General features: G+C 41.1%; 1 protein-coding gene across 20 annotated transcripts in view; it reads right to left on the bottom strand.

Moving 5' to 3' along the window:
* BNC2 (basonuclin zinc finger protein 2) overlaps nt 1–27,645 on the bottom strand; it is a 471,942-nt gene that overhangs the window by 115,945 nt on the left and 328,352 nt on the right. For 16 of the 20 annotated variants that reach the window (XR_016441272.1, XM_090038756.1, XM_090038747.1 and 13 more), the window contains one exon: nt 24,522–24,757. The exons of the other annotated variants lie outside the window; for them this stretch is intronic. Coding sequence is in view for 15 of the 16 variants with exons in the window: in XM_090038756.1 (XP_089894882.1) it covers nt 24,522–24,757 (236 nt within the window). In the remaining variant the exon portion in view is untranslated. The remainder of the gene's footprint in view (nt 1–24,521; nt 24,758–27,645) is intronic. 20 annotated transcript variants of the gene reach the window in all.

Consider the following 27,645-nt stretch of genomic DNA (forward strand, 5'->3'; position numbering starts at 1 on the left):
ACAGTTTACACGGCTGCTTAAGTGAGTAAAAGCTGCCAAACTGGCCCTTGTGACATAGGTAGCCTCATTTCCACAGCTCAGCTACTAAAATCTGCAGATCTGTCTCTTTTATACAGCTACAGAGGAAAGCATTCCTCCTCACCTTTGCCCCCTTTCTTCTTTTACTTTGAAAAGAATGAAACCTAATTAAACAAACTTTTGCTTATTTTGGTAAATTTAATTTGAACCTACTGAAAATTCTGTGCGTAGGTAGCCCTGATACCATCTTTCAGATCTCCAATAACTGCATTTAATCTACAGCTTCTGCAGGATGACATCTCTGTTTCCAGAATGGCTTTATGAAGTGGGGACTGGTATAGTTTATGCTTTATGAAGCTCTCTCGAGATTTTGCTGCTTTTATTTTTTTCCAAAAGGTGATTGAAAACAGCAGACAGCAGCCTGCTTTCCTTTCTTTGCTTTTAAATACTCCTATTCTGAAACGATGTATGACAATACCTCTTGGAAAATTGCTCCTGTTCAATAACATGCTCAAAGTATTTCTTTGCCAGAGGCATTCATTCATTATATAAATCAAACAAGCATACAAAAACAGACAAAAAGTGACTGGTAATGCCCAGTGAATTCCTATGTTCAGCTAAGATGATTTGGGTGCATTGCATGCAGATGTCAGGTATTTTAATAAAGAGCTCCATTGTGCAGGGCCCCACTACTCCTCCATAGCTCCCAGCACTCCCTTAAAAGGGGGAGGGTTGGGGGACAGCCATTCCAGCTGGGCTTGGAACCTTGTCTGAGTCAGGAAAACCACAGCTCATAAGCAAAGAGGAAGCATAATGTTCTACAAGGACAAAACATTAGCAAAAATGTCACTCAGCCCCAGTTCCACATGTTGGCTGCCACGGCCTCTTCCTCCGAGCATGCCCGATTGATATAAATTCCATCTGCTCAGCAGCCAAGTGACAGAGAAGAAATACCGGCATCTGGTCTCTATTGCTGTCGGGTTTTTGTTCCATGTTAGACCTTAGCTAGAAACATATGAAGAGATGAAGGTGCTGGCAAGCAACTAAAAGGCTGCACTGGCACAAATGAAACTTTCTGATGCTTTTCACACTTTACTCTGGATTTTTACAGGGAAAAAGGCGGAGGAGACTTGATAAACTGAGTTTGGAGAGCCAACAGGCCTGGAGGTCATTTGGTGTTTCTAACTTTTTTGTGCGCTTAAAACTGTAAAGCACAACCATTTTTTTTAACACGACTGAAGGTAACTAAGTCACACAAGAATGTTGCTCTTCAGCAAACTTTTTTTTTCCTTTCTCTTCAACATCCACTAGTTTGGACCTGCTCCACAGGCACTTTATATTCTCCTGAGGAGCAGCTGGAAAGTGCCAAAAGACCAAACCACTAACTCTCTTTTAACCCCACTGCATCCAGTAAGAAGTCAGTGCATTGAACCAAATGGGGGAGAAAGCAAATCAACACAGCTCTGCACTATATGAGAATTATTTTCCACGTCTGATTTTTGCTTGTCAAGAGTGACCATTGCAGAGTGGGAAGGGAGGAAGGGGGAAGAGAAAGAGAGAGAGGGAAAGAGGGGAGAGAGAGAGAATATGAGAATCAGGGTATTCCTTAATGAGGATGACTATTCACAAGAAAATGCACAAGAAGAAAGGCGAGGGTGGAGGGGAGTAGAGATGAGAGAGAACAAAAGAAAATACATAGAAAATAAATTTGGGGTCAGATCACCTTCTTGTTATGGGAAACAGCCGGAGTCATAAACAGTGAAACATTCTGTACATATACTGATCCAGGACGCATTAGTGGTATCATACAGGTTCAAAAAGTTAGAAATAAATCTAATATTCTGTTATAACAATAGAGCTTGATTAAAAAAATACCCTTTCATTTATTTATATTTTCTGTCTCTACCATCCCAGGGGGCTGCTGGGATCCCTTCTGCATTACAGTGTCATCTTGTTTGGTGACAGGGCCATGACTTGACAGAGAGAAGCAAAGTAACTGAACTGTGATCAAAATTACATTATAATACAGAGAGAGAGAGAGAGAGAGAGAGAGAGAGAGAATGGAAGGGAAGAGTTCTGGAGAACACATACAAAATAATAAAACTGCAGAACACTTAATAAATAATTGTTCCTTTTTTCAACAAAGGATGAAATTCTCGAATATCAACCTATTGCTATGAGAGTTTAGTTTAATAATGCACCACGTGGTTCCCAGCTGCTGTGCCAGGACTGCAGAAACAGCTGGGATGTGGTGTCAGAGTGGCCGGAGGTGGGGAAGGAGGGGCAGGGAGGTGGCAGGAGAAGGGTAGGAGAGGCAGACAGGGGGCAAGTGGCAGCGAGTGGGGGCCTGCTCCAATACTTCAGGGCCAGGAGTGGCAGGAGCGCTAATGGGGGCTTTGCCTGCTGCACTGATGGGGGGAGGAGGGGGCCTGTGGGCAAACCCTCTCCCTCCATGGAACCCACAACCCACCCACAGCCCCCCTACAAAACCCATGCCCCCCAAATCCCACCTCACACACACCCACACCTATCCACCCCTGCAAAAATCCCCCCCAACACACCGCCTCCCCCATACGCACAAACTTATGCCACCCTCCCACCCATATCCTCCCACAATATACAAGAGTACGACTTCATTTTAAGCTATTATACTATCACCTCTATGTACATTACACAAATTTAATGAATGAAAATAAATGAATTTGTAGTATATTTGGTTTTTAGAATATAATTTGTTTCAGAGATGGAAAAACCCCTTGCTCAAAGGAGTAATTCCAGAGGGCAAGGGGAGGGATTTCTGGTGGCAAAGGTCAGGGGTTAGGGGCACTTGGTTTTTGTCCCAATGTGGTGATCAGGGGATGGGGCACCTGTCAAGGGGCACGGCCCTGAATAACTTGCCAAAACTTGGTAAGTGGCCCTCCCCCGAAATAACTGCCCTCCCCTGATCAAATATAATGAGAGGTTAGTCCACTAATTTTTGGTTCCCACTGAACTGCACACAGGGCTGGGAATTTAGGGGCACAGGTTCTATTCCCAGTTTACTCATCAATACGTTTGAGACATTCTCTCCCTGCTCTTTGTGCTTCAGCTTCCCGAACCCTAAAATGGGAACAGTTCTTATCAAACTTTCAGATCTAATAAAAAAAATCCTTCGGCAAACATATTGTAATATCATTTGCACAAGGTAGCACTGCCATTCAGTAACACAATAACATATTCCTTTTGAAAAATGGCATGAAGCTCTGTTGCTTGAGTGCATGAGTTTGTAGCGAACTCCTGCCCCATCCTACATCTGAGGCCTTTTATAGGATGTGTTGGCTGTTCCCTCCTTTTGGAGTGCCTAAGCTTCCTCAGCATTGTGTAAAGTGACTGTCAATACATTTCCTTTCTTCTTCTTGAACTCTGAGATAGACACCAATGACACAGTCAGATAAAGTACACTAAAAATATTGCAATGTGCACGCACTTTCATACGAGGCCAAGAACCTTCTCGCTATCCTCGAGTCAGAATGAAAACCTAAAGATGGTGTTAAAACTAGGGGCTTCTACTGCAGACACAGGACAGCCTTCCAATCATTTTTAAAGATGCAATTATAGTTTGTTGAAACTCAACTTTTCTGTTCCATGTGTACTTCTGATATTTCACAATTTGTTCTCATTACACGTTAAATGGAAACAAGTTTCAAAATATCTTTTGAAACAAAGGGGTTTTCTTTGTTTTGTTTTCAGAAAAATATGTTTTAAATTAATTAAAATATCTTGTTATGATGATTTTTTAAAATATAACCTATAAGATTAAATTAACTTAAAAAGTCATTTTGAAATAAAAATCATCTAATTGTCCCATTCAGAGAAGATTGTTTAGACTTGACTGAGATGCTTTTTGTGCAATATTTATTAAACAATTTCATAAAAATTAACAGCAGTTTTTGATAGAAAAATGCTATATTTGAACATTTTCAACAAATTCCAGATAGCTTAGTGAAATAGACCTGCTAAACTGAATAAAGCTGCTTAAAGGTGGATGCATCTACATGTGCCCTATGGTGCCATTGTTACGGTGCCATCATTTAGTACTTCCTTTAGGTGGTAGGTAGCGCATGGTTGTTTTTAGCCAGTATGTCACCACAGCAATGCACTATAGCAAGGGAGCATGTTACTACAACGACATAGCTGCAGTATCATGGTTTGTGCCCGCCGAAACTACGCTGCTGTCTCGTGTAGACATGTCTCATATGATGCACTGCTTTCTGTTAATGGGATATGTAAGGAGGAAACTTTCTTAAACCAACAGCTAACAAATAGAGCTACAACCTTAGTGTGCATTTTCAAAGCACTTTTTTGTTCATGAGATCTGTCTCTTACTTTTGTACTGCATGATTTCAACTACACTCCACATCCTATAATCAGGCTTATAACAGGTTTCTACCGAGCTACAGGTAAGAACTGATAACCTGATCTGGACTCCTTAGAAAATAAGGCATAACTATGCAAACCTGAGTGATACTATCCAGTCATACAGAGAACAGGAGAAAGAAGAGAATCTCTCTTAGAACGCTACCAATAAAAAAAGCATATTTTTAAAATTCCCTTTTTTGTAGTTAATAGGGAACCTCAATTGTCTTTTTGTTCTGTTTGTATAGCACATAACAAAATGGGCCTCTGGTCCATAACTGGGGCTAATATAATTTATACAGATAAATAACAATATATGATATACAGTTTAGTATTAAATTAACATGTGTGCATAGGTATAATGGATATAGGGTTATTAGTGTATACACTTTGTTTATTACAACTGAAATCAATGAGACAAGGTCAGGGACAAAGGTGCTACAATTTGTGTCGCATGTATTGCCATGAGTTTTATTTTTAAAAGCGAAGGCAAAACTTGGAATTAGTTGTTGAGGGGATGAGTCAGGTGCCTAACCATGAAACCCATCAATGTAATTTCCCCTAAGTCAGGAACTTGAAACAATACAGCTGCTGGTATGAGTGAATAGCTGAAGGAGCTTGTGTGAGCTTCAATAGCAGGCCAAAGCAGTGTTCCACTGTGAATGACAAGTGATGGGCCAAATCACTGGGGAGCTGCCGATGAGTTATTAATGGTGACAGGTACACTACCTGGGAGACAGGTTGAGAGGGGAAAAAGATTATTTATAAGCGAATAGTTAACAGCTGTACCTACTGCTAAGCATTACATGGATGCCACAAACTGTAGAATTCAAATCTCGGGTTATTCAAGCACGAACAACTGCCTGTCACCAAACTGCAACGCATCGCTACAAATTAAGGTGGGAGAGATGAGACGAGGCTGGAATGATGCCTTGCTCAAGAAGGCAATGTCATCACGGAGCTCAGCTAAGAGCTGAAGAAGGACTGAGATAACCACGAGGTGAATTATGGTTCTTAATAATAATGATGAATTTGCAAGAACAGCTTTTTAATTTTTCCTGAGGGCTTTTTCAGGAGAACAGATGCTGAATGTGTCCTGCACTGACAAGAATAAATGGGGGAAAATATAATAAGCAAAGGAAATGTTGTTTGTGAAGTTTTCTTTTGATATGAGGAATAATAAATTTATATTGTTGAGATAATTTCTTACATCTCCTCCCATTGACATTTGAAAGCTACATTGTTAAACCAATTACATAATTTTCTAACAATGCCTGCATTATTTTAGATGCCTAGTTTCCTGAAGGACTGAGATACTGTACTTTAACAAGTAGCCTGGGCAAAGCTGTAGCAAATCTATTTCTCCCAGCATAAGCACCGCCTCCTTCACCATGCTATTAACAAACATACAGCAGAGCTCAATCTTACACTGACATAAGGAAAGCCTACTTGAGAATTTCTGAAACTTTTTTGTAAAGTGGACATCATCTTGATGATTGTTCTTTGAGCCACCTCCCCTCCCATTTCCATTCACATTACAACCCTGTGAAAGCAGCTTTCAGGGCAAAAATATATTCAAAAATGTTTTTGGTATGTCTTAGCGGTCTTTTAATATATTTCAGCAATTTGGAACAGGGAAGACCAACCATATCTCTGCAGATGCCCATAAAGTACTCCAGGGATCTCCAGTGGTTCATAAAGCACAGGTGGAAATTCTGAACTAAATGAGAAAACAGTAAGAGCTATTTTCCAGTCCTAATGTTCATGATTTTTGCAAGCAAAACAGTTTAATAAAAACTAAAAGTTTTATCTTCTAAATCTTCTAATGTATCTACTCATCCCTTTAAGTGTTTGTAGCAATGCAATTTAGGATTCAGAAAGTAAAATGAGATTATTGAAACTGAACAAACTTTAAATCAACTAAATTTACTGTATTTAACAGCATTTATATTTATAAGTTACTTTCTGCTCTGCACAGATTTTATTTTTCCCAGCACTTTACATTCTGGCTGACACAGCAGTAGAATTCCTCAGTATCCAGGCTGCACATACTGCAAGCAAATGTTTAATCAAAACCAAAATCCGTTATCACCGTTTTGTTTAATTTTTAAACATCACATTAAATTCCAATTAAAAACCGTTTTATGAAAAGCTGTCATAAAATCTGTATGTTGGGCCTCAACAAACCAACAATTTAAACTTAGGTTTTCAAAAGGTGCCTAATTGAAGAATCAAGCACACAGGTATCACTGTGTACTAATAGAATTTGACCATCTAAACTAGCCTCCTTTAAAAATTCCAGATGCAATGTTTAAATGAAAAAGGGAATAATATCTGCATTGATCGTGTTTCAATTTTGCCATGGTTTTGCTGGCTGGTTGACATCTTTCTACCACTCTTTTTTCCTGCCGTGGTTGTAAGCTTCTTGTCTTTGCTTTTTTAGTACTGTTGCTGCAGAATAAGCACAAAGGGCTTTGCTCATGCTGTTTCCATTTTAAAACCAAAAATTAGAAGCTACATTAATACCCTATACTCCTCCTTTTTCTGTCCTACAACCACCTGAAAAAAAAAAAATCAAACTTACTGCTGAACTGGAGAGAAAGAGAGGCATAGAGAATTAACTGAGAAACCCACGATAACTAATAGCCATATTGTAGTCTATTCTATAAGGCAACCTGCAAAGACACAGTACAAGATAAAATATAGCATGAAGGAAAAGGAATTAGAAAGGGGGCTAAATTAAATGCAGGATTAAATATGCAACACTACAGAATAGATAGTATTATCTAAAATTAATAGGGCAGCTTTGGTAGGATGAACAAGCTACTCAGGATTATAATGCAGCAAAGGTTATAGGATGAAACCAGACAAACACCTCTTATGGACACCATGAGATAAAATCTGTATCAAAATAAATGAGAGGGTAACATTTTGGCTCTGCCTCCCTCAAAATCTACAGTGATCAAGAACATAATGTATACATTCAAAAAATAGTCTTGCTCCCTTTCCCTACCCCCCTTCCCACCATTTAATGTGGGTATAGTTGAAATGAGCTGGGATGGGCCACGAGAATTAGGAAAACCGAGATCCAGGTATGTGCCTCATTGGGAAGGTAACTTCAAACCTAATTGCTTAGAAGCAAAGAATTTGGAGTGAACAATTTAAGGCCAGAATCAGATTCCTTTGCTTTTATTAAACAGTACCTCCCCCCACAAACAGTCTTATCGATTTCCAGTGAGACCACTTGCCACTTAAGATTCCACTAAAGTGGAAACCAGAAGCCAATCCTAAGTGACACCCCTCCTGATTACATAAAACTGACACAAGTATTTCTTTCATCCATCTGTAATGATAGTGGCAATGTATCTGTAAAATTTCAGGGGGTTGGATTTTGCATTTTGGTCTTTTTACACTCAAATTTACATAGAGATATTCAAGTGTACAGCCAAATTCATTAAAAAGTACAAGTATAAATTTACCTCTCTCTCTTGATAAATTACATTTGTATTTCTGTGCGTTTGTGTGTCTGCGCGCACACGCGCGCGCACACACACACACCTTCACAAAACTATCAGTAGGCTTCCTTTGAGTAAAAACAAACAAAGGGAAAAAAAAGAGAAGCCACAAAATAATTATAAAACATATGGTGCAAACCACGGCTGTGTTTATTTTATGACAGTTAACATTATTTACAGTGTAATCTGGTCAGAATTAATACTCAAAGGGCTATGCTCAAAGTATGTCCAACATTTTATTTTTTTTAAACCACGCACACTGCTCAGTCATGTTGTCAGCCCATCTGAGTGAATCTGCTGAATTGGAGATCTCCTGTTTCCCCCCAAACAAAATGCAAGACTATTTATTTTTTATGGATTCATTATAAATTCCTGAGTAACACAAACTGCAAGCTGCCAATAGTAGTAAAAGGCTAGTTTTTAAACATGCCAAAATCTTATGGAAACGTAACATTTAAAAAAAAAAACACAACAAAAAACCCTCTTCCACTCCCTGCATCTGATTCTTTATCAGTAGTACTGGCTTTTTCATATTAGTTCAATCACTCACATATTGTAACCTAGCTCTTGAGCCACTTATCCAAAACCCCTTACCTTTTTCACAAACGGTGTTAAGTAAATTATATCCAACTACATTGTGAAGAAAACAGACGCGCATTTTAGTAGATCATTCTCATTAAATCATGAATCGCATATGTAGATACCTACTCCATAAATAGAGAATCAAAGAGAGACTCGGTTGCGGTTGTGGTGTGATTTTTCAGACAGTGCAACACATTGTGAACAATTGCCCAACTAGGTCATTTAATGGCAATCTAAAATCTACCCTGAAACAGTCGAATGGTTATCACATTTAGATATTAATTTATGAATATTGTAATCCTAAAATGCATACCAAAGAAGAATTAAATCAAGTTCAGCACAGTGAATAAATTCTTAGCTCCCTGAACAGCCTAAGCTGTTTTCTACGAGGTTTGTAAAGTCTAAGAAAGAAGTCACCTCCATGGCTGCTGTTACCTCATAAGGGCTACAGTGGCTCCTTTACATCCACTCTGAAGAGGAAATGAGAGGCAAGCAAGCAGGTGACTTGGTACTGCCTTTCTATGGATCTCCCCTGCACTCAACTCACCAAAACTCCTGATCAGAGTGAACACATGAAAAAGGCAGCAATCTGGAACACAGAGGCTAAAGAGCACCTTTTGCAGGTCTCCTGCCTTCACGCATAATGAAAGTACGTCAGAGGTCTCTGCTACTGACAGGAGATGTGGGCCAAGTGAGAAGCTCAGAAAGGTCTCCGGTTTGTATCGTGGATTCTCTAAAGGAAATAAGCATCAGGGCACTGGTAGAAAGGAGGCTTCTGAGGTGGGAAGAGTCAAAAATATAGGAAAGTTGCTCTAAAACTTGTCATTTTCAACCTGAAACTCCTCACAGAGTTATACTGTAGGATTCAAGGATTCGTCCCCATTCAAAAATTTACAGTCTAAGTAAATGTCTGGCTTTACAAGGAAGCAAATCATAACTGTGAAAACTACCTAGAGGCAACACGCCATCCTTAAAGCCCTGACTCAGAAGCTTGCATGTGTGTCCTACACCAAACATGCGAGTAGTTTATTGCTCAAGCAAACTATGCAAATGCTTATGTATGTTGCTGAATCAGCCCTAGATTTTGAAAAATGGAATTGGGTCAAGAAATGTGGGCTTTTGTAAAAGCCAGTAATTAAGGTGGTTACGAGGGCTTCAGCATGATATTCTTTTATGCAGTGAGGCAGACAGTATTTTGAGGTGAAAATCAATATAATCAGTGAGTTATTAGCATAGCTGCATGCCTGACAAAGGTAAAAACCTGGACACTGATACTCTGCTGGGATGCAAAAGATGCCTTCACTTCTTATTTGCTTTTTTAGTATTTGTACTATTGTGAGGAAAAGACATCACTTGAGCAATTAATTGTATGTTAATAAAGTTACTTGATAGGGAAGATATATAAAATTTCTGAGTGCGAAAGATGTCTGTTCATCTCAAAACCCCAGCTGTATAAAGAACTTCCAAGTAGCTTGACATTAAAATACTTGAAAACCCACAAGATTGCAGCTTTCTACTGTGCTGACATTTTCACTCTTATCCATCCAAGTTGTTACATTGATAAAGGAGGAAGAAAATGCTAACGTACAACTGATTTCCAATGGTATTTTTGGAGACAACAAGCAGCAAGCTAAGAGCTAAAATGTTTAAAACTAGTGTTTTGATTTAACCACAGAACCCAGATTATGTGCCTCTCCCACAGTTCCACATCTTGGGAGGGAGGACATAACAAGCCCTAGACGTATGTCAACAGCATCACGCCAGTGGTGTTCTCAGAGAGATGTTTTCTAGCACACCCCGCCTAGCCACTTCTACTTGCCCATGCTAACCCAGAAAATGAGTGAAGCCATATCAGGGGTGCCCTGGCAGTTACTCTCAAGACCCCCGCATCTGGCACGCGAGAGAGCGAGCGAGCGAGCTGGGACATACTTGAGTGCGTCTGTCCCAAAAGTGTAAAACCAACCTTCTCCTAGCTATATAAAACCCCTTCCATTTGCAAAAACAAAGAGACTAAGAACGTAGATAAGCATTAGTGTAAAAATCTGGTAAAAATCAGAAACTAATTCAAAAGCAACCAATAGTTCAAAACGCACAAAATTAATCCAAGGCTCCCAAAATATTTATGAAATAGACAAGCATACTGTACTGTTCTAGGGTGCTTTGGGCACCAGAGAGATAGACGGATAAGCAAAAGCACAGAAGCACAAGAGAGTGTGCCATGTATGTACACAAGAGATTCTGTGCTGGTGCACATATGTTGTTATTATACACAAAACCAATCTGTCATGATGATATCTGTCATGAATTACATTTATTCCACACCTTAGATCACCTCATTTCCTCAGAACAGATTCTACCATTCCAAACTTAAGAGTGTTTAAACAGTCCCTATGCTTGCTTAACCTGCCACAGACCTTTCTTTCCTGTCACTGTTCCCAAATACTAGACTTCTAACAGGTCTAACATCTGTTATCTTTAGACCTTTTGGGGCTAGAACCAGGAACAGAAGAGGAAGAGAACTGAAGTGGGATACACAACCCATTCTGCCCCTAATTTTAGAGTGTCCCAAGACCCATTATATAGTTTTAGGCAGAAGGACAGAAGTTACTCATAACCTGATTTAAGTGATCAGAAGCTGGTTTAAACCTGCAACAGAACAGAAGTTCAGTGCACATAAAGCAGTTCCAAAATAGCTAAAACTGATTTAAGATAAACCTGGTTGAATGTCTCATCAGACTTAACTGATTTGGGTCAAACCGGTTTATGAAACTTCTGTCCCAGACCCCTTCTGTCCTGGGTTCAAGTTAAAACCGAGTCTCCCACCATCCCAGAATGCTTTCCAGCCCTGGGCTGAGCTGTGCTGTTTGCTCCAGAGAGCAGGGCTGGCCCCACCCCACTGTGAGCAGTGAGGGCTGGTTGACAACTGGGAGTGGGGGCACAGACAAGCCCAGCTGGGGATACAGCCCAGTCTTTGTTAGGGGGGACTGCCCCCCTCAGGCAAACCCCAGATGGGGTTTGGGGCCAGGGAGGAGGATTAAACACCCCTTCCCTCAAATTTACTTCTGGCTGCAACTGTGGACTACAAATCCCAGAGGCACCTGGAAGCAAGGAGAGGAAGTTAAATGCAACCCTGCAGAATTCTGCTGCTGTGATTTTGGACTACAAATCACAGGGACCTTGGTGGGTAGGGGCAGCAGGAAAAGGAAGCAAACACATAGCTCATACTGTCTACGTGCGAGAGAGCCATGCTCTAGTGCCCCCCGGATTCTGGCCTGAGCCACTGCCGGCATGTGGCTGCATTTCCTGAATCAAAGGTAAATGGTTGCTCACTTCCATTTCAATTTAATTTATGCAGCTTAAAGTAACCTGCAAGGACTGAATAATTAAGCCTCCGGCTTTTTGACTGTCTGTACTTAGCCTTAAGAGTTTTAGCAGCACTGACAAATTTCTCACTTCTATGTATTATTTTGGTAGACTCATAACAAGGAAGAAGCCAGCTTTATACAGATGAAAAGAAATTAAAAACAGCACCAGTAAAATTACTTAACTGTTTCTAAAACTTTTTCTGCAATATACATGACATACATGCAAGTATAAAAACTGGTTTGGGATGAGCTACATAATTCAGTTAAGATATGAAAATAATGGTTCAGACCTTGCCACTTCTTGTGCTTTTATTATGAATTTTACAATGTTATAGTGAGACTCACCACATTAGGTTTATTTTCTTAATGTCATTGCCTTCTGGAGCTTTGCGATTCATAGCCAATTTCAGTTTTAATTTTAAAAGTATGCTTTATACAAAAGACACTTAGAACTAATTTTTTTTAAATCTCCTTTAATTTAATTCAAATTTCACAAGTTGGGGGCTCTGATTTATGTTTTTTTTAAATGTCGAGGGATTACCCTTCCTGAATACCTCCATATCAAATCCATGTTTGCCACGCCACATCATCATGCATATTGTATAGGTTTAATACAGTCCAGCAGCCTTACAATTCCACCTGTCCTACAAGGGATTTCCTACTCTGCAAGACAAGTGTCAATGAATAACACAGACTTTCCCACCTTTCTGCAGGAAGAATTTTAAGATTGAGAGTACAATCCTAGCCACTGAAGTCAAAGAAACTCCTATCATTGATTTCAATATAACACTATACATAGTTGCAGACGTTCCTCTCCAGTACAAAAAGGAAATAAAATCATTCACAATGCACCAAAAAGAAAAGCTCAGACAATTTGTTCTCTCATGTTTTCTAAGAAGACTGTTAAAAATAATTACTAATAAGCGTTATTCCAGATAGTGCCAATGTTTCAAAATTTTACTAGACAATAATATTGCTATTTAATAGTTATATGTCCCCTTTCATTAGAGAATCTCAAAGCGTTTTATAAAACTAGCTTAGCTTTACAGCACCCAAGTATAAATAAGGATCATGTTGTAGATGGGTACAAAAGAATCACGTAACAAGTTAACAGCAGGTACATCTATACGTGCGCTTTATTGCTGAGTAGAATAATAAGCTCAACAGTAATGCGTCACTGTCTACACGTGCACCAGCATTAAGGCACAGTAAATTAACTCTGCCATAAGATAGCACTTTCAGGGACAGTGCTATCTTACAGTGGGTCCATTTACTGCATGGAAATGCACATGTAGATGGTGACTGGGCAAGGATCAGATTTCTGTCTGCTGCCTAGCCACATGGTTCCATAGGTTCAACACCTTTGTGCCCCAGCCAGCTCCTCCGCCACCTGACACTGCCACCCAGGGCTGACTCTCCATACCCTCTGCCAGCCCAAGCCTGCTCTGCCCTGGCTCATATTGCTGCTGTCCCGGGTGCATGTATAGACACTACACCTGGGAACAGTTTACTTTGGCTCAACCAGCTCCATAGCTTATCGCTTTACTAATTTAATGCGTTGGTGCACCCAGTTAGTAGAAGAATTTGGGGTTCTTGTCTCCAAGTAAACTGAGACTCTAACATGCTACCAAATGACAACAGCAATATGGAAGAAAGGTAGAAGACTAAAAATCCTTAATTAAAATATAAGACTTCAAAACAGCTAGATTCAAAACATACATTGATAAGAAAGGGGATTGTGTCTCTATTCTGCACCATACTCTTTTACTGCCTAGAAGGCAACAATAAGTGTTAATGACATTTACCCCTTCTAATAAGAGTCATTCACACTTCACTGTTATTCCTTGTTATTGCTCAGGACAGGCACTAGCACCTCATTGAAAGATTAGTGCTACAAAGGAAAAAGTCCCCCTGAGATCCCTCAGACTTCAAGAAAAGCACTAAATCAACTGATGCTGGATAGATGACAAATTTGATTCTCTGAAGGTTGCTAAATGTCTGCGGTTCTGGGTTTCATGAGTGCCTGAAGCCACTTTTGACACATAGACAATCAAACCCACCCCCAAATTTCAAGAAATAAGGGCAGCAGGTGTCTAAATTGGGAAAAATCTAAACCCATTCAAGTGTCATGGTCTGGCAGGATCCCAATGCTGTGTACTGCCTAACTGATGTTAGTTGAATGGCTAAGACACAGCTCCTTTCACCTCCACAACCATTATGAATCAAATTCAGGGTATGGCCCTCAGTAGATTGGATACAGGTCTCTGGTAAACATGGAATCAACTCCTAGGAGGAGTCCCATTAAAATATATATAGTGTTTCCTGGTTCTGGGCACAATGACTATACGGTAAAGTTTTGCTTTGCTTTGTTTTTATAAAAAGTCCTTGCACTGCTCTCATAGAACTTGGGGCAACAGCATTGATCAATGTCTGCCCCACAAATATTGCAAATAATCACATATCTTTTTTTACAGATTAGTGATGCACATTCATCTGAAGACAGATTCCCAATGATCACGCTGTATAACAGGGGTGAGTAAAATACAGTCTATGGACTGGATCTGGCCCATCAACTGATTAGATCCAGACGGTGGGCAGGAGACCAGCAAGTGAATGGATCTGGCCCGTAGGCAGGCAGCAGCTCTGGCAGCTGCACTGGCTCTTGCAGCCACCTAGCCAAGACTGCCACCTACACAGAAGTAGAAGCATGAACACACCTGCAAATGTATAGCATGCCCTAGCACCCTGAGTCTGGACCTGGCAGCTGTATCCACAGCTGCCCAAATGCAGGCAGCAACTTCCAGGTCAGGGCTCTGGATGCAAGGGGTTGGGCCGTGCTAAATCTGTGGGAAGATTCAGGCTTCCGCAGTGGTTGGGAGGAGTGGCTCTCAACAGGCCACCAAAACTCATGAAGCGGTCCACCAACCCACATAATTGCCCACCCCTGCTCCGTAAGAATACTGATTCTGTGGCACAGGAGAGTAAGTTAAACTCAAGCACATCTGCAGATGAAACCAGGAAACTGAAGATATTCATTTATTTAAAATATAATAATTGGAAAATGTTCTTAATCATAAACAGTTAATGGTATTTATGAATTTGAATTCAGTCTAAAGGAAGGAAGCTGGAAATCATTTCTTCCTTTGCTTACCTGCCAAGATTCAAGTTCAGGGTTCTGTTTCTCTTGTAATACCTGATGACATCTCACACCTACAGCAACATAGTGAGTGAGGTAAAATGCCCCCTGCTCTGTTTTAGGTGTTTGTGATTTCATCAACCATTGCAAGAGAGCCACAGAACTATGAACTCAGGTCTTGGCAGCTAAAGAGCTTTTCAATTCGGTTTTAAAAGAAAGCACGCATGATTTTGGCATGTGCCTGACTGGCCTCCAGTAACAAGCATTCCCAATCTTCTGTGTTCCACTAGCCATGCCTAGCTGTGTAAAGCTACATCAGAGAGCCAACTTACTATTTCCTTTCACTTCTGTACTAGAAACAGTCAGTGCTGCCCTACCTCCCTCTCACTGCTAAAGCAGGAAATCCCCCCCCACCCCATCTCCCACAGCATGGACCCCAGCCCCACAATCCCTAAGCATGTGGTATGCTAGCTAATGCCAAGAGGTGTCTGTGCGCGTCTGCCTGCCCCAATTTCACTGGGGCAGGCAGACAGAACAGTCACTGCTTAGGGCTGTTTGGAGCTAATCAACAGGTCAGCCAGTAAGCTGTTTTAGTAGTTTGAAGTAAGCCAGAGGGGACATCGTTTTGCTGATCAGGTGAGAAAGACTGTTATCACTATCAGCCCCCAGCTGGCTTGTTTGCCTGTCAGTTTGCTGCACACAGTGTGACGAAGCAGGGAGGGAGGTTGAAAAGCTCTGTATCATCTACAGATGCATGCGCTGCACTCCCCCACCTCCCGCCACCAACCCTTGCAGCAGAGTGCTAGCCCGGGGCTGGGGGCTGGCAAGGCTCCCACCCCTTAAGCAGCCAGTGGGGAAAAGACTGGGACCATGCAGACAGACCTCCCTAATGAGAGAACCCTGACGGGGCTTGGCCGTGCCCCCCTCAGGTCAGCTCCCTGAAGAAGGGAAGGGAGGGTTGCTCTGGTGCCCCCCAGCTTCTAGCCTGAGCCACTGCAGGCATGTGCTTGTATTTGCTTAGTCCAAAGAGAATGGCTGTCCAGTTTCAAACGAGTTCAACCTAGCCAGGCTAGATTAACTTGCAAAGATTCAGGCTCAGGCTTTTTCAATATCTGTCCCAAATCTTCAGCATCAGTGCTACAGTTTTAACCATTTCACTCCCCATTCAGTGGAGGCTGTAAGGTTAAAACTGTAATTTTTGGCTGGCTGGCTAGCAACGAACTCTTGACCTCTTGTGTTCTTGCATGATTCAAGTATACACAGATGTGATTAAAGTGATGAAGAGTCATGCAATAAAGAAGGTTGGTGGTTCTGCTACAGAGGCAAAGATATTAAAATGCAGCAGGAAGATATTAGGAAAGTTAGTGCAGTTATTTGAAAGTTATTTGAGCTTTTGAGTTTGGGGTAGACACAATATTCATTGTTGACTTGGAACAGATAAAATGAATACAAAAGAGTGAGGAGCACAGCAGTGGCTCTGAATTTCACAAAAGTGTAAGGGAGTCACTTTAGGCTGCCTCATGCGATATAGAAAAAAAAAGTCTTCCATAGTCATGGATTTTAGGAGGTTAAGGTACTGTGGGAGGAATGGAAACTCAGGAGATTTTTGCGTAATTTAATATGGCCTTTTCATCTCTAACTTCTGTGGTAAAGAAGAGAGCGCGTGACAGGGAAGGAAGCAGAACGGGGTGAGGCTGAAAAAGGGAAGATGGATGAGAGAAAAGGAGGGAGATGAAAAAGCAGGAAAGGGAGTAAACCACAATGAGATGGGGGGTGGGGTACAAATCAGGGTGATGGGAGGGAGTCAGGGCAGAGAACAAAATAAGCAGTAAATAAGGTACAGAGAAGTACATTTAAGACCCAACACACTGGGAGCAGAACACTGAGTTACTGGAGTCATGTTCTGAGTGCAAGATGGGAGTATTTATGAAGGGTAACTGTCACTTGTCATTTTATGACATAATTTTACATCTTAGAAAATTCTTCTTTTTTTCAGGTAATTTGTACGACTGGCAAGCACGTAAGGATTCTTGGTTTGCTACCCATGTCACCATTAGATCACAAACATCCTCTTACTTTTAAAATTTGCATTAATATAAATATGCTTATATTAGTGAATTACTAGTGAATTAGATGGCACTGTTTTTATGATGGAAGACTTGTCTTGGATGAGGAAGCTGCCAGTTTGATAGCTGATTGTCATTTGGATAATACTGAGTGTAAATTTTTCTGTTACCGTTACTTAACCTGACTTTTGCTCGTTAGGTACCTTAATGGAGGGTTTTTTTTTTAATTTGGACAAATGATGCTTATTCTAGAAGCATAGATCCTTCAACAAACTAATAATATAAACCCAAGTATATCTCTGCCATGCTCAATGATGCTCAAAAAAGAGCATCTTGGAAGATTTTAACAGATGCATATAAAACTAGAAAGATGAGACAAAAACAATTGTTTTCTATTCTATGCTACAGAACCACTGTGACTTGACCATGGTAGTACTGAATATGAGTAATATTTAACTTTAAGAACAGTCAATGTCCATAGCTACATATTGAGCCATGTTGAACAGGAGGCACAGGGATATGATTTAGGGGCCACAAAACAAAGGAGTAACACATTATTAACAGCTCTTACACTATATTTCTTTGGTCTCTCTTCAAATCCCCTGCATACTCTTAATGCAAGGATGAGTCAAAACAACAATCCCTTTCTTTTCTGATGGAGATATAAGCAAGCCATTGAGGCAAACCAAACTCTTCCACCTACAGTGGAATAATTTTAAAAAAGTCATGAGAATGTTGCAATTCAAATAGTCTACATGCAAGTGTCACTCTGATTTAGATGCGAGTACAGCCCAGTGGTTTAAAAAAAGCTACATTATAAAAACACACAGGATGCTCAACTTGATTAAAGTATAATTGCTGTTAGAACAGTGTCTGAAAATGACATCATTTTATGCATGTTCCAAATCACGTTGGCTAAATTAAGTGACTAAAAACATTTTTGTCACTTTGATCTAGTAAGTTCTGCAGAACACTACTGGGACAGCAAGCTGAAGTCTATTTTGACTCTTTCTTCATCAACAGAATTGTTAACTAAATGCTTACAGTAGGATTGTTGCTAACATTGTGCAAGCAGAAAAGCACATAACTTGGCCATAAAATTCACCAGTGGAGTGAAAAGAGTTGATACTTAGGGACATATATCTTTTTTTAACTGGTAAAATAATCATAAACCTAAGGGAGACAATGAAACACAAAATCCCCATATGCAGTCCTCTCAATACTATGGGAATACTGTATGCTTTTGGAATTTCCTCTGTTTTCAAATGCTTGATATTGCCATTGAGAGAAACATGAACTACAGAAATGAGAACAGGCATAGTTCTGAGACTAACTCATTGTATGACACAAGTCACTTAACCACTCCATGCCTCACATGAAAAATGAGGGAGCTGGGAATATTAACTAATTGTTTACAGAATGCACTGAAAAGCCTGGAATTGTTATTAACAACATAAAATCAGTATTTGTGAAGGGACAGAGTCCAGAGGCCTTACTAATATTGCGCTAACTGAAATCAGTGAAACCAGTGGTAATATAAGTTACTATTTAATAGGGGCTGTGCGAAGCTTCAGTCCCTGCTTCGATTCAACAGAGATTCAGCCTGATTCAGTGGCTGAATCTCTGAATCCGAATCACATCAGGAGATCCTTTAATCTCTCCAAATTGAATTGGAAGCCTCCGAATTGATTCAGAGAGATTTGGAAAGATTCGGAGATTTGGACATAGAGACAGCTTTTTTTCTACATACCTCTAGGTAGCAAGGGCTCATAAGTGCTGCAATGGTGGGCTGAATGGAGTGTCCCACAGAAGCACAGAGGGCTCCCAGTGCACTCAAAAGCAGAACCGGAAGTGGACCCAAAGCACTTCCGGTCCACTTCCAGGTCTGCTGGGGGCATGCAGGGCCCCCCCGGTACCCTCCTGGCTCCGTGACTGGTGCCCCAGTGGCCAATTGCTGAGTTGAAGAGGCATGGGAGAGCACGCTGTATGGCAGACCTGGAAGTGGACTGGAAGTACTTCCGGTCCACTTCCGGGTTTACCGTCAAGCACATGGAGGGCCCCTGCACTCCTGTGGGACACTCCATGCACCTCAGCATCAGTGATCACAAGCCGTGCCCGCTACCTCAAGGTACATAGAAAATTTTTTTTAAAGCTGTGTCTATGGCCGAATCACCGAGTCTTCGAATCGGCATCAAATCTTCAGATTTGGCCAAATCAAAATCAGGGACGGTGATCCAAATCAACAAATTGAATCACTGCCCCCGATTCATGCCAAATCTAAATCCAAATCAAATAGGGCCCGCTTCGCACATCCCTACTATTTAATGTGTGTGAGCATTACAGAATCTGCTACATAATAGAAGAATTATCACTGATATGCATATGGCCTCACATTGCCTGCAGTGATAAGAACTATTGTTCTGTACCACTTCTGGAATAAATAAAGTAAATTATTTTCTTGAAATGGATAAAGAATATCACCCTAGAGAATCTTCAGTCCCCTGTATATACAGTCCAGAAAGCTTCACCACACTAAGTTTTTCTGGGATCACCTGTAAGATCACTAAATACTCTGACTCCAAAAGTATACAGTCCTTATACTCTCTACTGAGATACCCAACCAGGTTGTTGTTCAGTACATTGGTGATGTGTAAATCTTTTCACTAGCAAGTAAGGGATGACACTGCTCATGAACTAGAGAATAGAAGCCAGGTGTTAATCACTTTAAACCACTACTGACCTCTTTTTAGATTTGAATAGTGACCTAAAGGTGAAAAGCTCTCTGTCACATTATCAATCCCCAGAGCCACCTAGTTTGCTCAACAGTTTTACTTGTTATTCTCTCCTGCAGGCTTAAATGACACAGTTAGCCATCTTGTAAGGACAAAAACTAGCTTAAGTTACTTTTAAAATTCACTATGGACAACAAAGTCTTTCACAAGAGCAAACATGCCCCCAGCAGATTGCAGGTTGCTGTCCATTCTACTTGTCACTGACTACCTGGCCTGGGCCCTCCTGTTTCTCCTTGAATGGATCTGCAGTAGACCCAGTTGGGAACTCTTCCTTTAAACCATTTGGCTTACAGAAAGTACAGATTCTCCAAATGCCTTTTTTTTCCTGTGAGAAAATTCTGATTGCCAACATTTTTTCCAGAACTTTCTATTCTGGCTGAAAACAGAATTCTGATATTTCAGCAACTTCAGGGGATAGAAATTCCCATTTTCATCTAGTAATACTCAGGTATAACTATTTTAGACCTATACAGCTGCTGAATGTTAGGACCCCAAACCAGGACAGTGGTAAGGTAATGATTGGGAGCAATGACCAACCCTAATCTCTACCCATGTCAAACCTAGTTTATCCCCTTTGTCTCCATGGTGCAACCTCATAATATGAGTACTGGAACTATCTGTGCAGACAGTGAAGTCTTGTACTTAACACAGTTCAGTGTACTCCTTTTGGCTGACAGAGCTCCTCAGCTTCTGCTCCTTGCAAAGATGTGCTACAATTCTTCAGATTTCTAATTTAATACATATATCAGTTTTATATCTAGCAGTATAAGCTACATCTGAATAGCTCCCTTGATTCAGAGGATATGAAAAGTTTTTGCTAAGCAGTTCCAAGGGTTAGAATAGAAATAAGTTTGCATGGGGGGTGGGGGGGAGGAGGAATTGTCTTTTAGCTACATTACAGGCCTGGGGCCCAGAAGTGCGTGTGTCAGCTGCAGGATGTGTCTGAAACTTCTGATATCTTAAACAATTTCCTTTATCAGTTTCTGGCATGGTTTTCCTATCAATAGTATGAGGCTAATAATGCTCCCATTTTCCCCAAACTTTCTGTATGGAAAAACTGAAAAATACATTTGTGAGGCACTTAATTTCTACAAAGTTGAGCTGCATAGAAAAGCCTATATACTATACAATGATTATTGTATCCATGTACTCTTACAATACCTTCCTCCACCAAAAAAGGAAAAAGTAGTTAATAATACATTTATTTAAAAAAAACCCACACACAAACAAAAATAAAACCTCAAGCTTGATACCAAAGATCTTATTGTGTTCTGTTAGGTTTCGCTGGAAGCATGCTTTATAAAGAGGTTTCTCTTTTTTGCCATATACCCTGTCTCCCAGCTTTAACACAAACAAAATTAGAGAGCTAAACTAACAGACAGACCTGACTAGTATGTCTTCATTTGCCCACTAACACAATCCACAGCCAAGTGCTAACCAAGTCAATATGTGGTAAGTTTTTAACAACGCCCTAACTTGCCTTGATAATTATTCTCCTTTAACTGACATAATATTCAATATACTGTTGTTGAATGCAATAATGGTAAAATTGATGCCTTGAGGGCTACAATGCAATTGAGTTTTAGCCAGATAAACTGAACTCTAGCCTAATGGTGTATTATGGGCTTTACACCATTCAAATGCACAGGTCACAGTCTGACTGTTTATAACCCCCTGTATAATTATATTACAAGCCATTCTTGCATATCTTAAGATCATTCCAACAGATAATTAAAAAAAAAAAAATCAATAGGGGCCTGATTCTGCAGTAGTTGCAAGAGCAAAACCACTATCAGTGACTCTTCTTCTCTGTACCAGCTAGCAAATTGCATCCAAGGCTTGCTTTCTTATTTCCCACCCAGTATTGTTTTATTTTTTCTGATAGTGGAAAATTAATAATGTTTTCCCCCCCCCACACACCCCAAAGCAGGAAGGAAACTTGTCATATGGATTCCTCTGGAAACTAGAATTTTGTCAGCCCTTTTAATCAGAATTCAAAATCCAGGAAACTAAAATGTCACAGAAAATACACACATCATCATTTAAAATAATACCTAGGTTCTATCAATAATACTAGCTATACATTAGCTAGTACTGCAAATACAATGATACAAGCAAGCATTCATATTTTCAAAAGAGATCAATTCAAATGTCTGAAATCAGGCTAAAAAAAAAATCACAGACTATATTTTACAGTTGGACCGCTATAACATTCAGCTTTTAAAAACAAATTCCAGAAGGACTTAAAAAAATTGAAAAGATTTCCAAATTGCATATAGCTTAATAAAAATAACAGGATTGCATCATATACTTACAGCCCATATTCCCCCTTAATCTTTTTCTAGGGCTGTTTTACAATTCAGAAATGTTTATTGTAACAATCTGTATATGGTATTTTTAAGTAATGTATTTTTATAAAAACATGAAATATTATGGCATCTGCATAATTTTATACAAGAGAATGTGCTTTCTCTGCAGAGATGTGAACCACAGCAATGACTTTCAAAAAAACATTCAAAGTTATGGGGAGCAGGAACCAAGACTCCCATGTTCTGTACCATACCAAATAAACTATTAGAGCCTACATGAAGTAAAAACAACAGCACAGTATGAGTAATCCTCAAATGCAAAATGTGAGTACAATGGGCTGAGCATTCCCAGCTCTTGCTTAAGACAGTAGCTCTCAGCACCTTATAGTAACAATGCTGCAGATCTGAAATGCCTTTCTGAAGAGCTAACATAATGAATCACTTTGAAACCTAAGAAATGCCATATTTTTATTCATTTGAAAAACTAAAATCTAAACATGGAAACACTTTGTGACTATAGCAAGTCATATTGGTTTTCCAGAATGATGGATCTTGATATTTTTGTTTACTTTTTTATTCAAACTACACAACATATGAATCTCAAAATTATTGTTCCACCATAAATTTATACTAAGATATATCTTTTTATGTATTGCATTATGCAGATGTATATCTACATAAGTGTGCATATTGTTAAGGCTGGAAAAATAGGATTGGAGAAGCTGCTGCCTTAGACTTTAGATCGGGGTGGGCAAAATATCGCCTGTGAGACAGATCCAGCCCACAGGACAGATTCGGCCTGCTAGGCCATTCTATCCAGCCCATGGCCCCTAAAAAAATTATTATTTATCTGTCCCTGGTTCCTGTCAAAGATGACAGGACCCAGGGGCAATAGGACCCATGGGAAACTCCAGCAGGCTTCTGCAAAGCAGGGGCAGCTCAGCCCCACTCCACCCCTGCTAGCCAGGGGCTTCTGGCCTGGCAACATGTGGCTCCTCATGGCTGCACTGGTGCGGGAAACTCAGGTAAGAAGGTGGGGGCAGGGGAGAACCACAGGTATCACCCCAGTCCTTGAGACCAGGCCAGCTCAGCTCTTCTCCCTTGAGGCTGCACCAGGAGGGAGAGGGGGGAGCTAGCCCAGCTCCATAGAGCCCCTGCCTGCTGGGACCTTGCGCTCCTGCTGCTCTGCTCTGGGCTCTGCTGGTGCTGGCCATGGGACACTGGTGTGGGCCCCATGCTCCTGCTGGCTCCTGTGCTCACTCACTCCCAGTGCCCCCCCTAACCCTGCAGTACAGGTGGGGGGCTGCGCACAGCCCCGGCCCCTCACTCACCGGCAGGGAACAAGCTGGTGCTGAGCATGGGGGAAAAGCAGCCCCTCCTCCACCCTGTGCCCGGAGCCCTGTGCTGCAGCCACTCGCAGCCCATGCAGGGCTGTCCTGAGCAGGCACTGGCAGACCCATGCGGGCTGCAAGTGGCTGCAGCATGGGGCACCGGCCATGGGGCAGGGAAGGGACCACTTTTCCCCATGCTCAGCACCAGCTTGTAACCCACTGCTACTGCCAGCCTTGGTCCCGTGCACACAGGCCCCAGCCTGTACCACAGGGCTGGGGGGGCACTGGGAGTCATATCAGGTGTGGGAGCCAGCGGGAGCACGGGGCTTGCACCTGTGTCCCAGGGCCAGCACCGGTGGGACCCAGAGCAGGGCAGCAGCAGTTCGGGGTCCCGGCTGGCAGAGGCTGTATGGAGCCAGGTCAGCTCCCCCCTCTCTCTGCTGGTGTAGCCTAGCCTGGCTCCACAGGCCCCTGCCAGCCTGTGTCCCACTCTGGGCCCCACCAGTGCTGGCCCTGGGACACTGGTCCCAAGACATTGGGACATTGGTCCCAAGATGGTGACCAGGGGGCGGGGCACCAGTCAATAAGCAGGGCTACCCATGAGGCCCTCGACAGCTTACCAAAACTGGGTAAGTGGCCCTCCGCCCAAAGTAATTGCCCGCCCCTGCTTTAGAATATAGAATCAAATGATAGCCCCTTACAGGTGTCAGTTGCCTTAAGTATTTGCAGTATTCAAAGTATTTCCTACAATAAGTGTAAGGATGAAGAAGGAAGTATTGTGGATATTGAGGAATTTATATTTTTCTGCCCTGTGAAAATGTGCAAATTTTACAGTGCCACCATGACTCTTAGCCATCTCTACAATTTTTCAAATTCTTCTCAAAATAGTTTGCCTAAAGATTTGCAGTTACAGTCACTGCATTTTCAGGAATAGCTTCCTAGTCACAACCTCTAAATGCAAAAGGAAAGTCCACAAACAGATTTTTGCTACATGCTGTAAGCCACTTCCTACCTGAAGGATGTAACCCCTAACGTAGTCACGAAGTGTCCAGCCTAAGCCATGCAAGATGTGCAGCACCTCTTCTTGCTTCAGTACACTGAAGAGTCGATCAAGCAGTATCTTCAGTCTCACAGGTACGGCCTGGGTACCGTACAGCATCAAGCTGCTGATGTCAAACACTACGTTGGACTGCACAATCTCCACCTGGGTTGGATGGTACAGATGCTGAGTGCTAAGCTTGTCCAAAGCTGAGAAACAGAGGTTGAGAACAAGAGAAGAGACAGAAGAGGGAAGAAAGGGGGGGAAAAGTAAATAAAAAATATACCAAAGTAGATCTAGAGACAGTAGGAAATTTGCCCAAATTTTTAGAAAATTTGAGCCTTAATCTCTAGAAAAAAAAACAGACACCGAAATGTTTTAAAAATTACTGCTCTGCATTATCATAAAGTGAAATCATGGATTCACTGCTAATTACCAGCTGCTTGGCAAATATATCCAAATCAATAATTTACCTCTTTTGTATGAATTCAGGGATCAAACACATTAATAATTTAAAGAGCTGGTGAAAGGAAGAGGTAGGAATGCAGGATATCTAGTAATTCTTTTTCCCCTGTTGTTATATTGAATGCGATGATAATACATATGGTATCATATTTTTATATACATCCAGGTTTACAATTGATTTCTTTTCTACTTTACAAAACTAAGAATCTAGATAGACAAGTTTGTTTCAAAAGGAACTTTTTTGAGCATTTTAAACAATGTTATAATGGGTCCTCCTAAGTACTTTGGTTTCTTCTTGGCTTATGGTCACTTGAGAGTTCATGTACTCTTGATAAATTGCTTTCTTACATCCAGAGCATAAAGGCCCTTATCATTTACCCACTGGCTTCATTCAGCACATTTACTCCAAGGAATATTTTGTCAAAGAGTTTTGGTTTTCTCATACTTCATTTCTTGCAACTGATTTGTCTGATGTTTCCTATTCTAGTGTTTAAGTCAACTTTGAATAAATAATTTAAAATATTAATTTAATGTTCACAAAAGATAAGGGATTGGCAAACCTGGGGACTGTAGTCCTATGTCATTCCTCACAACATAGGTACTGACAAAAAGTAAAGGGTGAGATTTTGCCTGTTGCTCTTCCAAAGCACTTCGGGCACCTATACACGTGCAGCAAGGCTGCTCTGATGCGCTGTAATTACAGTGCATTGGAGCAGACTCGGTGAATCGAGTCTACTGGAGCATGGTAATTACTGCACTCCAGCAGACTCCCGTGTCACATGTATGAGTGTCCCCGTGCTGAAAAACAGCAGTAGGGGCACTTTAAGTAAAGCTCATCAAACAAGTTTTAGTTAAAGTGCCGCCACCATCATTTTTCAGTGCAGGGACGCTGATGCACATGACGCTTAAGGTGCTTCAATTAGAGCAGCTCTTGGAGCCACTCTAATTAAAGCACCCCTCCCCCATTCTTGGAGCATGTGTATAAATGCCCTTCAACTATATAATCTTCTGATAAAGCACTGATTTATTTACAAAGTTTAACGAAACAATTAGATTGAAATCCACATAGCTTAAATACCCTCTACAGTTTTTTCTTTGGCTTGATATAGTTGATAACCTATATCTTTATTACTATAACAGGTACATCATTTAAAATTATTGGTTGAGAAGTAAAAGGACTTATAAAATGTATCTTGTGAATGAGGGTGAAGGTGGGGTATGCATGTGTACACATTGACATGGAGGGAAAAGGACAGAGTCAATTTTTAGGCAGATAACAATGGCTATTTGCCATGGTAAAGCAAAACCTGAATGCTTTAAAACAATAACAATAATAATAACAATGGCAGCTAAGAATCCCAAAACACCTCAGCTTGATTCAAACCTCCTAGCACTTCTCAAAAGATGATCTAGATATTAGCATTCTTGTTTTTACAGTCTAGAAAAATGGAGCCCAGGGAGGCCGACTCATTCACAATTGTAAAGTCCAAGCCAGAGATGAGACCAGAACCCAGATCTCTAGGCTTCTTCTTTAACTACTCAGTCACACTTCTCTTCTAAATGGCAATATAATGCTCTTTGTTAAATAAAGCTGTTTAAATTTAAAAATACATTAGGAAAGGTTACAGTCTTGCCTCTGAAACAAAAACCTGAATGGCCTAGGGGTTTAAGATGCTCTTCTACTTCTGACTCAGGTCAGTAACAACCTAAAGTTGTTTTTTACCAAATGACTATTTAGTGGATACTGAAGAATGAGTTTGGCAGTTGGTGGACAACTTCCCATTTCATAAAATTTGACAGTGTTTGACAAGGACAGGACTGCCATATAGGTGAAAGACAGATCAGAAAATAATAAAAGGGAAATAAGAAGTGGTTCTTCAAGGCAACTTAAACACTGGGTAGAAGTTTTTATAATCAAGACTCTGCTCATCCTGTGACACTCTCCCAAGTTTACCACTGGAATATAAAATCACTTAAAGAATTAGTTCTGAATAGGTATGTTAAGAGTCTATTGACCAATAAAGGCATCTATAATTTGAAGTCACAGTCTTATTCAGAAAATTAACATAAATACAAAAAACCCCCAAAAGTTCCATTCTTCTTTAAATGAATGTCAGGATGTGCATTCACAGGTGCACTCTCACAAAAAGGGGATATATTTTTCCATGAGTATGTACCAGAGCAATTATAAAAAGACCGCACTAAAGACAGAAATGAATGCCAACATATGGAGGAGGAAAAGTGTTAATGCACCTTTCCATAAGGAATGATTCTGTGACAAAAAATCTGTATTTTTTTGTGGATCATTAATTAATGGAACCAGCTCAGGATCCGGAGCGGTGAGAGATGCGCGGGTGAAGCCCGCTGCACCCCCGCTCCCCCGAAGCCCCCCAGACACCCCCTTAGCAGCCGCAGAGCCCCCTGCCGACCCCTAGCACAGCCGGAGGTGAGCGGGCTCGTGGTGGGAAGGGGTTAACTCCTCGCTCCCTGGGACGAGGCGGCTGCGTGGAGCCGGGCCGGGTCGAGACCCCGCCCAGGCCCCTACTTGGCCCAGCCCCCCAGGGAGAGAGAAGAGAAGGAGTGGGGTACTCACCAGTCCCCCTCCTGTAGGGCAGGGCCCCCCAAATCCCAG

Source organism: Crocodylus siamensis, chromosome 3, assembly GCF_052110815.1.
Source record: "Crocodylus siamensis isolate JL-2025a chromosome 3, ASM5211081v1, whole genome shotgun sequence".
NCBI lineage: Eukaryota > Metazoa > Chordata > Crocodylia > Crocodylidae > Crocodylus > Crocodylus siamensis.